Raw genomic sequence first — 12,100 nt, forward strand, 5'->3', positions numbered from 1 at the left:
ATTGTTTTAGAGAAAAATACTGTCATCCTAAAATTATATTAAGTCATATTTTTCAAGAACAAAGATAAATTTTTTTCAGACAGACAAAACTAAGAGTTAGCTACCCAGCGTCTTTCACCAAAAGAAATTTTAAAAGATGTACTTTAAGCAAAAGAAAATTGAGATGATCTAAGAGTCAAGAAGAAATAATGAACAAAAAAGTGGGAATGTGGGAATCTAGCATCACTACAGACAACAGGGACCAGCCTCAGAAAGACAACGTGCAGTGAAAAGTAGGTGCACAGGAATGAACAGGGGTGATTCCACTCATACCGCTTGGAGATACAAGCGTATGTGTAAAACCACGGCAAAAAGCCAGGTGTGATCGTCACAAACGGGCACCCTGAGAGGGGGTTAAGATGAGCGGGGAAGAGGGGCACACACAGGTAACGGTAGTGCTAGCAGTCAAGCCTCATGGTTCGTACTCACATGTACTTACATGAACACTCAGTCATTCCTTGGACTTTCCACATATCTTATAAATATCCTTCGTATCTACCTGAATCGTTCATAAAAATAAATTTTTAAAAACCCTACACCCTTCAGAGGTGGCAAGAGTCAAAAGGAAATGAGATGTCCAAATACAGACAATTCTATACCATAATTCAGCATATATCCATAGGTGTACTGACATTTTCTAAATTTAAAAAGAGAAAAAAGGCAGGCCACTGGAGAACGATGCTTAATTATATGCAACTGTTTATTTAAAATAATTTTCCAAGTTTTCCCATAAATTAACAGGTTTTGCTTCACTTTTGTCCTCTCAAACAGCTAGAAACCAACACTTACACATTCTGTATTTTAACTACTACGTATGCTATTTTAATGACATTTTTCTTTATTAGTACTAGAACCAGATATATCGACCAATAAGCAGTACAGATTTAAATGCTGTTCCTGGTAGTTACGGTGTTGCTGGCAGTTTCTCGGGCTTTATCAGATTCTGGATGCTATCTCAAGCCATCTCCAAGCAGCAATCTGACTGAGGGGGGGGAGTCGTCGTGCTCCCTCCCTAGGCCTACTTTCTCTCCGCAAAACAAATAATTACCCCACTGTAAAATCCCATGAATACACTGATCATTTTCAATTACTTCATCTTTATTTGCTACCTCTCCACCTATAAAGCATAATTATCCACACTCAAATATAACATGATTCATTAAAAAATAAACACCCAAAATATTCTTAATCATTCTAATATATTCCCATTAATAGATAAAAGGGCTTTCGCTTAAAATTTCATTTTTTATTTCTACTTCTTTATTTAAAGTCAATAGTAAAGTCACAACTGTGAAATAAATGCATTTAAAAACACAAAAGATACATTTCAATGACAAAAAATAGGCAGTGATTATGAAAACCTACTGTACATTTTGCCAAAGCCAACAGAATGAAAGCTGATATGAAAAACTCCATCTTCAAATATATCCTTAACAAAAACGTCCCTCATGAATAGTTAACACCATGATTTAAGAAAACGTTGTTTACGTATCTGAACACTTGCCCCGAAAACAACAAACTGGTGGGGGGGCGGCTAGATAAAAATAAGTTTAACTCAAAATTAAACTTCTAAAATGGACACTGATTTCAAAATAAAATGAACATTTCTAACATGCTAATTGTATGAAACTATTTTTTTTTCCTTGATAGAAATGAATGGGGCATTTCTTAACAATAACAGCTTAGTAATCACCTAAGAAAAATTGTGGAGATACCCCCAACGCCCAAGCCCAGTCAATGGTAAAAAACAAACAGCTTCCACGAAATTATCTTTCACATTACTAAAATATCCTGATTTACCTGGGATAATTCATGCTTAGCATATTTCAAACAGTTGTTTTTAGATGTGTGGAATTACCAGAGCTAAGATTTTTTTAAACCATTCATCTAACGGTTGAATCTTTGCAGAGACATAATAATCCTTCCACTACACATTGAGTGCGTTTCCTCAAGCATACTTGTTCAACAGTTGTTAACAGTGATGCTGGTGGTGGTAAGTGATACTCTCAAATTTTTCCTTTTAAAAAATATATAATCCATGGAACACTGAATAGTAAATATGCTACACTGTATACTTTCTTAAACAAGGAATGACTCTTCTAGGCCCTAGTAGGAAGAAAAGAAACACACTAATAATGGCATTTACCACCTGTTTCACTACTGACATTCAAATAATGAATACAGTAGTATGTGATATTAAGCAAAAAAATGAAAATCACTGTTACTTTACCACAAGAAACAAGAACAAAATAAAAACATGGGAAGAAATTAAATGAGCCCAATGTAGGTCCCAAAGATTACACAATGATTCCGAATTTTCAAAGAAAAGGTCACCTACATATAATTTCTGTGAATACTTTCTATGCTACAAAGATGAATTCCAAAGCAAATGCAGGCTGGCGCAGCCCTACTTGTCAAGGGTGAACCTGCCAATGAACCAGGAGTTCCCTTTGCTAAAGTGCACCCGTGACCAGCCCGCTCAGGCCGATTCACCGATGAGCCACCCACAGTCGCGTAGGACAACGGACTCTCTTAAAGCAAATACTTTATACGGTGGGCTACAGGGAAAACCGTCCTAAATATACTGTCTTCTAAAACTTCAGAGTAAGATAACCTCATCATTGTTAAATACTGAAAATGTAAAGGGTCCACACAAACTAAGAGTTGTATTAAGTATATACGTTTTACTTCAATATTCACTTGACGTGCTCCTAAAATCTCTATGAGAGAAGATGTTTTCCCCATGTCTTTTGGCAACAGATTCAAGAGCAAGAGAGCAGTGCTGTTGAACTCCCTGAAAGGAGGCTTTTTAAAGCTACGTTACTCCATATCTGCATCGTTATTGCACTCATACATTGCCCGGAACAGACCTACAGCAACTCAGCAATAGTGACTGCAACACACAAAGCTGCTGATTTCCTTGTTAGATAAAGGTTTCATGGAGGAAATGCAAATGGCTGCAATTCGAATCAGACTACATATGCTTCACGATTATTTCACCTTACGGAAAATCAAATCTAACCCTCACCACTACTAGTCTGTAAGGAACCAGACGAGGATCTGAAGGACCCAGTCTCGACTACTGTTACATTCCACTCTTGAAGTCGCTCCGAGTTAAAACAGCAATTTTTCCAAGATTTAAAGAAAAATATATTTTATAAAAGGGATTCTTTTTAATCACAGAATACATCATTTTTATTACTAAGACAGAAACAAGTTATACTTTTTCCACTAAAAAGTCACTCTGATGAAAGAATTCTCTTTTAACTTCTAACAAATGCTACATTTTCAAGACTAAAGGAATTATCAGTAGGCATTCTTTCTTCTTGCCCTAAGTTATTTTTCCCGAAAATACGTCAAGTAAGCTTTCAAAGACTCGGGCAGGGGGAGCTTCATGATCTTCTCCCTCAGCAGGTTCTGGGGCGGCTCCTCCAGCTTCTGGGCTTCGCCGCGCTCTCTCTCCTCCCCCTCTTCATCTTCTTCCATCTTCTCATCCTCCTCACTGTCTAGAGGCTGAGGAATGAGCTGATTCCCCACAAAGACGTAAGTGTTAATCCTCTGCTTGACCCTCTTCCTTTTCCTTTTGGGCGGAGCCCTCTGAGGAATCCCCTTGGCCTGCATCTCATCATTTATGAAATTTCTAAGTGTGCGTCGAATGTAAATACGAGCCAAGTCCTGCAGATTCCTGACAGCACAGGGGGCTAAAAACACACGAAAAACATAAAAAGTAAAACGTTATACACTGTTCACTTCTTAGTGAATACTAGAAGACAGAGACATAAAAAACTCTGACTTGCATCTAACACAGATTTTAGGAAGGGCACTTACTATGTGCCAGACCACTGCGGTACTGAGGACGGCGGACGGCACTGGGGATTGTGTGTACCGACGTGTGCGCATCCGCAGGTATGAGCATAAACCCTCTCGGGAAGGATAAATAACTCACAACAGCTGGAGCACACGTGCATTAAGTAGTGAGGGGACGAGAGTAGAAGAGATTTTACCCTACACATTCTCTGTACTTTCTGATGTCGAAAAGCATGTGAAGGACCTATTTAAAAACCTCAAAGGAAGGCACTGTTTGAACAGCTGCCTCGGTCTGAGCTCTAAACTACTACACACATGCACACGCAGTTTCCATCTTTCTGTAAATCAACAGGCAGAACTGGTTCACAGGGAAAGGGCCACCAGAAATCATGCCGCAACAATTCAACAGCCCCCAAACACCACAGATCTAAGTTACTGATGCTCGCTGCTATCAAGCGCACAGGCAGAGTCGGAACAGGCCCTGTCTGCTTCACTCCCGCCCCCCGCCGACGCGCTGATGTTAAGACCTAGAGCCACACGCCCCTCCTGGTGGCCTCCTCCAGTGCTTTGCACCCAGACAGAGAAAATTCTCAGGTCCCCACCTGAAATTCGTTTTTCCTAGTTTCCACCCCTGTGGGAATAAAACCCTTATCAAGGATTCTTCTCAAATACCTAGCAAAGCACAGCCCTCCTCAGTTCAACAGCACGAGAAAGCCTTCATCACTTTTCCCCTTACTTTTAGTGCTTTTTCTTAGCTACCTCCTTCCAAACCTTCCTGTTATCATGTCAGTTACCCGAATGTGTGTATGTGGTCGGTCTTTGCCCTCAACTGTGAGCTCTTGCGGGTGGGAGATAGGAAGGAGGCCTGGGGCCTTTCCTCATCCTCCCCCAACAGGGCCTGCCGGTATACATCCTGTCCTGTGTGCTCCCCTCCTGCCCTAGTGCCCGGGGCTCTGCCCAGTCACAAGCTGGGCACAGCCTGCAGCGGGAGATGTGGTTTTTCATAAAACTCCAGGCAGGAGGCATTTTAGACCAATTCAAAGATCCCTTAGCACATACTTCCTGGCCTGCTACAAAACCTTGTCTTCAGACTCTCTACTGAAACCCAAAATGGAAAGGAATTCGAAGAGCCGTGTCGGGCAGGTTCAGCTGGACCGTCTATCCTGCCGTCTGCACCTGCCCCCAACCATGCGGGGAAACTGGAACAACCTGTAACAACTCTGCCAGCAGCCAGCTGTGTGAGCACACAACAGACTGAAACTAAGACAGTCCCTGCTCTTACAGAGCGTATACGTCTGGGGAGCGGCAGATAAAAAAGTACGGAACAAACCACCAACGATGTAGCAAGTAACATGGGGGCGAGGCTGCTCCCGACTGGGTGGCCCTTGTGGTATCCCTAAGTCACGACTGCGCTTGGATCCACGTGGCAGGAGGAGGCCAGCCCGCGAGTGCCTTGGGCGGAGGCAGGTGGGCAGCCAGCGCGGGGGAAGCGTGGAGCAGGAGGGCGCGGGGCAGGGCCTCGCCGTGGTCTGGAAGGCCACGCCATCAGCAACTGCAGGGTTCTAAGGAGGCAGGGTCGTAACGGATGACGAGCACGGCCCGGCCCCTCTGTGGGGTGGCGGCTGGCAGGGGAAGGAGCGGGGGGCCGCCGGACGTGCCGCGGCCTGCGTGAGAGGGGACCACGCTGGGGCGGAGAGAGGGGACAAGGCTGAGTCCTGCTCTGAAGACAGGACGGACGGGGCCTGGACGCGGAGAGGCTCTGGCCCCAGCGGCGAGGCAGATGCTAACGCTGATTACCGACGTGACAGAGAAAGAACAGCTCGGGGAGGAGAAGATAGATTTGCTTCGCTCGTGCTGCGTGTCCTAAATGGAGGCCTGGGCGCTCCCGCCACCCCGTGGACCTTTCACACGTGGCAGCCTGTCAGTGCCGGGCGAGGCAAGCGGGGAGGGGCCGGCAAGGTGCTCGGGGCCCCAGAGGCCACGCGACGTGCCGGCCCTTTGCAGCCGCGGCAGTCCCGCCAGCGCCGGGCTCAGGGCAGGGCCAGGCTGCAGACGGGAGTCATGGGGCCGTCAGCCCCAAAGGCCAGGACGGCCCCCACGGGGGGCGCCGGCGGGAGGGAGGCCGGAGGTCCAGGGACCACTGCAGGAAGCGGGGTAGAGAACCACCGGGGAAGAGCTTCAGAAGCTGCGAAGAAGAGAAGGAATAACGTAGTCCCTGTGGGTGCAACCCGCCCGCACCCTGGGCGCTCTCCCAGTACCTTCACCGCCCTCCCCCCCCCCGCCCCCACCGGCACTGCCGGCTGCTCCAGCTACACGATCACCACGACGACTGCCAGGGCAGCCCGACTTCAAAGGCACCAACTGGACCCGGAGTGCAGAAGGATTCAGACCCGGCTTCAGTCGCTTCTAACACTCACAGGTCCTAAAGCAGCACCCACAAGAGCCTCATTCAAACGTTTTTCTGATAATAGGAAAACTTTCAGATGATTCTCAGCCCTCCTTACTCAAAACTCCCAGCATTTCCTGTACTCCAACCCTCCTTGTTCCTAATGCTTGCAGTCACGAGAAGGATCCAATGCAGCAGGCAACATGGGTCCTGACTGCTGTAAAACTTTACTGTGAATTGAAGCTTTCAGGCCAGAACTACAATGAAGGCTATCTCTAACACACACGTGTCAGCTCTATTTGTTTCCCAAAAGGTGGTCTCTACGTAGATTTTATAGGAACCTAGCAGTCAGCACTTTCATTTTTATTTGGTAAGTAAGACTGAAAAGGGCACTGGATTTAGGTCAAACCCCATTTTTAACCTACAAAACCGCAACTTCGTATGGCTCAGCGTGGTGCGGTTCCACAGTTCATGAAATCTCCTGACCTCTGTGATACTGAGATTTATAAGAAGAAATGTACATTTGGCTTCCCCTTCCTGACACAGAGCTCCTAAAACACGTGGAATGTCCTAAGTGATGAGAGCATCAAAGTGAAAAGCAATGCCTTTCAGTGTTCACAAGAAGCTCCTTTCAACCACACGTGAGTTGATGTTACGGGGGTGACTTTCAGTAAGCCCTTCAAGGTGCTAGGCTGGCTGTCGGGGGCACCAACCATGGGATTAGAGAACTGGAACTTTCAGGCTACCCCTCCAGAGAAGGGAAAGGGGCTAGAGGTTGAGTTAATCACCGAGAGTCGATGATTTAATCAATCGAACCTCCATAGAAGCCCCTAATGGAAAGGGGTCAGAGAGCTTCTGGGCTGGTGAACAGCTGGAGGTGCTGGGAGGGTGGTGCGTGCAGAGAGGGCGTGGAGGTCCGCACCCTCCCCACACACCTCGCCCTGGGCATCACTCCCATCCAGCTGTTCCCCAGTTAATCTAATGAGTAATCTGTTCTGCTGCATTCTCGGAGCCGCTCCAGCAAATTATCAAACTCGAGGAGGGGTCATGGGAGCCTGATTCATAAGCAGCCTGTGAGAAGCTGGAGGAGGACAGAGCCTGTAGCCTGTCCTGTGTAGCGAGCGCCGGAACTGCACCAGACCACCGTACAGCTCGTTGGTGTCCGCAGAGGACTGCAGGATTGCTCAGGGAGGAGAACCCACGGGTCTGGATGACAGGAGGATTCGGTAGGTGGTGTATAAAGGAAACAGAGTTTTCCTTTAGTTGGTGTAGAGTTTTTCCTTCACCCCTTCTAAAGGGCCTGCCGTGAAATTTATTTTTAGAATGTCTTATACATTCTAAAAGAATGTATAAGACATTCTAAAAAGAAAGAAAGAAAGAAAAAGAAATATGACTTTAAGTTGAATAAAAATTTGTGATGAACCTGAGGAAAAGTTATAAATACATTTTAGTAACTGTTTATATGAGCAATTTCATAGCTACAAAATACATTTGGCAAAGGATTTGCACGTGTATTTTTTAGGGTTTTTTTGTGCTAACATTCTTTCATGTTTTTATTCCCTATAATTAATGAAATAATGTTCTCTACACAGAAACCTATTTTAACTTATTTTAACAGAAAAGCAAACGTGTTCTTATTCTCCACACATCCTATTCCATTTCAATTTCTAGCTACCTGGTCCCCAAGTCCACCTCTCCACTGGTAAGAACTTGAGCAGGGGAAACGGGTGTAATTTACTGACCTTCCCAAAATCCCAACACTATTCTTTACTAAGCCATTATTACCTGCTAAGCACTTTATAAACACTACTTCATTTAATTCTCAAAACCACCCCAGGGCTTCCCTGGTGGCGCAGTGGTTAAGAATCCGCCTGCCAATGCAGGGGACATGGGTTCAAGCCCTGGTCTGGCAAGATCCCACATGCCGCGGAGCAACTAAGCCCGTGCCTGCAACTACTGAGCCTGTGCTCTAGAGCCCGCGAGCCACAACTACTAAGCCCACATGCTACAACTACTGAAGCCCACACACCTAGAGCCCGTGCTCTGCAACAAAGAGAAACCACCGCCATGAGAAGCCCGCACACCGCACGGAAGAGTAGCCCCCGCTCGCCAGAACTAGAGAAAGCCCGCACGCAGCAACAAAGACCCAACGCAGCCAAAAGTAAATAAATAAAGTAAATAAATTAAAAAAAAAAAAAAAAAACCCAAAAGGCCACAAAACCACATGGGTTGCAAGAGGGTAAAATAACCCTTAAAATAAAATGAAATCTCTCCCAGGTTCCTATGAAATAAATTCATTTAAAAAGCAAATTAAACCCAGAAGTCTACTATGGTAAAGTTCTAATGCTCATTTTTGGCAAAGAACTTTACTTATTGGCTTCCAAAGCCATGATACACGCTGGGCCAACCACTGCCGCGCTCACCGTTCTTCCTCCGGGTCTCAGCAGCCCTCAGGGAGCTCTGCGCTCCCGCCTCCTCCAAAGCCTGGTTTCGCACACCACACACTGCTGTCCTCCCACTTCTCGGCCCTGCCTCTGCTCGTGGCCCAGCTCTGATCTGGTGGATCACAGGCCCAGGCCCAGCGCCTCCCCCGAGTCTCCTCACCCGAGTCTCCTCACCCGTCCTCATAGCGTGTGCAGCAGGGTGACACCCGCATGCCTACCTAACAGGAAACTCAAGCACAGCCAAAATAAAAGTCTCTGATCTTCCTACACCGATTTCCAAGCTATTCACCCTCAGTCCTCAACAGCAATAAATGGTACCATCACTCAGTGAGGGGCTCAGAGTAAAACTTTAGAGCCCTCTTCTTCCTCCACCATTTTCCTACCTTCAAACAACTCCACCCCCATCAACACTGACTCTCTCCTTGAGGACAAGGAAAGTCTCCATCAGCTATCGTCTGCAGCCCAGCCGAGGAGATTCAGCGACCCTGAAAGTTATTGCTGGTCTTGGAAGGAGCAAGCTCTTTTCAGCCTAAAGGAAGGCTTTTGTGTTTGCTGTCCCTCTGTATGGAAAATGATGCCAACAAATTTACCATAATTAATAAATTCACAACTGTAAGTAATAAATTCATCTTTTCCTTTGACCTGCCCCTTCTTTTCATGCCTCCGTGAAGGCAGCTAACAGGGTCTGGTGCAAGGTAGGAGCTTTATCCAAAAAAAACAACAAAAAAACAAATAAATCCATGGAATATATTACTGCATTATTTACTTAACTCTTCATAATTAACACAGTCCATTAATCCCAAGCACAGCTGTTGAACAACATAAGCCACAGTCCAGTCAGAAAGGACCAGCGGTTACTTACGGAGGCCCACAGAATCTGGTTTGCCATTGTCATTCTTGCTCGGCTGCACAAGTGGGGCAAATGACACAGCAAGGATGTTTTTACTTTCCCAAGTGTTTTGTCCAGTTCGCATAATTTGTGTTAACTATTTAGAGGGAGAAAAGAAATAGAACGGCTTAATCTTGGAAGTGTGATCACCTTACAGTCACAATTTTGTTTTAACAGAACAGCAGTGATTGCTTTATAATCACTTGTATCTGAATGCAACCAAATTACTTTCGTTTAAATATTTACCATAAAATGATACAGGAGGAATCACAAATACTTGCTGTTCAAAGACAGACACTTGAGTGCAAACGGCATGACTCCGCAGGTTGTATCTGGGGTCTGAGGGCTTCTAGGGGTACTCTTCCAACCCACACCTGCCACTGGCCTCCAGAACACGTCTCACACAGCTTCAGTTTGGTTAAAGTGTTGTATTAGTAAAAACATGTTTTCATTACTGTACCAACGAATCAACTTCATGATCTTCCATGGTGGTTATAAAATACAGATTCTAATTCTAATCCCAACTTGACATTTCATAGATAAATGTAATTAGTCACAAGGGGATTAGAAGTTTTACCCACTCAGCAAATACCCACCATCAGTTCTTGAGAAAAAATATGAGCTCAGTACATGACTGAAGGAAGATGAATTAGTATCTTCAATTTATATTAGAGAAATCAGCCTATTGTATTTTACATTAGTACAATAGTATATAATAAATATTCAATAAAATACCAATGGGAAACCATATTTTAAATGTTTAAAAACGTCTCTTTAAAGGAAAACAGAAAAAGACGATTAATCTGGGAGTCTCAACTCCGGAAGCATTCAAGTGACAACATTTTTCCAAGAACGTGTTTTAATGAATGCTTTATATTCTGTCTTTTTAATAACTGACAAACACAGTAGTACATGGTGATGGTGAAATCCTCTGACCTGCAAATCACATGTGTGAACTTACGGGACCCTCAGATATACAAACTCCAAAACAACCACACTACGTCCCAGTCATCTTGGACAATCTATCTTCTACTTACAAACCACAAGGTGTTTTAAACATCTCAGATGTAGGTTAATATGAACATAAAAGATATTTTTTGAAATGTATATTTATAAAATTTCAAAGTCAAAGAGCCATCCATTTTCTGAATAAATTAGTATTTCATACACTTATCATACCTAATAATTCCAAACCAAAGGCAGACAATAGGTGAAATACTTTCAAATGCGTCTACGTATACTAAAAGATGATCCAAAAATTTACTCGTGTCTGGAATGGAGTTAAGCAGTTCAAACCAAACCCCAAACAGGATTTCCTTTTCGCATGTTCAGCTAGAAACAGTTACCACATTCAGTGGCACCCCCGCCCCTCACCCCGGCGAGGACACCGAAGGGGGAGCTGCAAGGCAAACACCAGGCGGGCGCGGCTCGGTGAGGCTCTCCTAACCCTAGTTGACGGGTCTTTTCCGCACCTGCCTTGGTTAATAGTCAAGAGCCCGTTTCAGTGTTTTCCTCTAGAGACAGATCTGGGAAGAGTATTTGTTTCTTCCTTAAGACTTACAGGGTACCTTTCACTGAGGTGACACTTCCCGTCTTACACTAAGTGCGCTTCCCACGTCTAGCGAGAGGACGGCGGCAGCTACCTGGTCTTCTATAGGCATCACGAGGATGCCCCCGACCTTCAGCAGGATCTTCATGTAGTGCTCATGGTCCTTCTGCACTCCAGCCCCACAGTAGACCCGATCATACTGATGGCTGTCGGATGCTATCTGGAGACAATTACCAACCACAAATGCAGGCTCACAGAACTCGAATCTATACGGGAAACAGACAGTATTTCAGCTCATTAAGCAAAAGATCAGATCTAAACAAATTAACATAGTCCAGCTTCTTGAAACAGTGAAGTTACCAAATTAATTATAAGGATAAAATATTATAAAATTTGATTGAAATATCAGATTTATGAAGTTTAACACTGATCAAATGTATTGTTTTATTATCAGTGAGGCAGTGTACATTTTTTCAAAACATTAACTTTTTTGCCACACTGAAACCTTACTTAAGGCTTAAAAGGTGAATATAGTGAAAAGCCATCACAACACCAATCTTGTGATGCCCACAAAGGACATACAATAAGGATGAGAATCCCAAGGGTCAAACAAAAGAGAAAAGGCTTCACTCCCCCCGCTCTTTCCAAAAGAAGCTAGGGGCCAGTGGACATGGAAGGGCTTGTGCAGTCTCCACTGCGGGCATCTTGCTGCGGTTAACAGCGGCAAAGCTTGTCAGGAAAAGACACCGGTGCCCTTACCCTATGCTCTTGCAACCACTAAAGAGTAGGGAGATTTTCCTAACACATTTTGGCAGAACTATGTTACAGGGTTGGAAAAGAGAGCAGAATGAAGTGTTTTTTGGCCCCCGTGATCTCCCTACACAACAAAAGAAGAGAGATGGATGGTTTCAAAGCAAAGGTATCTTATCCAGGCCCCCTGTTCCTGGTTACGGTGTTGATTCATTGTATACAGAGTTATGCTTTTA

General features: G+C 44.7%; 1 protein-coding gene across 6 annotated transcripts in view; it reads right to left on the minus strand.

Annotated features, from left to right (window-relative positions):
* Positions 1-1,264: 1,264 nt before the first annotated feature.
* The window catches only part of PCMTD1 (protein-L-isoaspartate (D-aspartate) O-methyltransferase domain containing 1), a 62,917-nt gene continuing 52,081 nt past the window's right edge, over positions 1,265-12,100 (minus strand). For all 6 annotated transcript variants that reach the window (XM_061171538.1, XM_061171537.1, XM_061171534.1 and 3 more), the window contains 3 exons: positions 11,209-11,380; positions 9,539-9,662; positions 1,265-3,740 (listed from right to left, as the gene is read on the minus strand). In XM_061171538.1, coding sequence (XP_061027521.1) covers positions 3,376-3,740; positions 9,539-9,662; positions 11,209-11,262 — 543 coding nt within the window. In that variant the 5' untranslated portion in view covers positions 11,263-11,380 and the 3' untranslated portion in view covers positions 1,265-3,375. The remainder of the gene's footprint in view (positions 3,741-9,538; positions 9,663-11,208; positions 11,381-12,100) is intronic.

Source organism: Eubalaena glacialis, chromosome 17, assembly GCF_028564815.1.
Source record: "Eubalaena glacialis isolate mEubGla1 chromosome 17, mEubGla1.1.hap2.+ XY, whole genome shotgun sequence".
Classification (NCBI taxonomy): Eukaryota; Metazoa; Chordata; class Mammalia; order Artiodactyla; family Balaenidae; genus Eubalaena; species Eubalaena glacialis.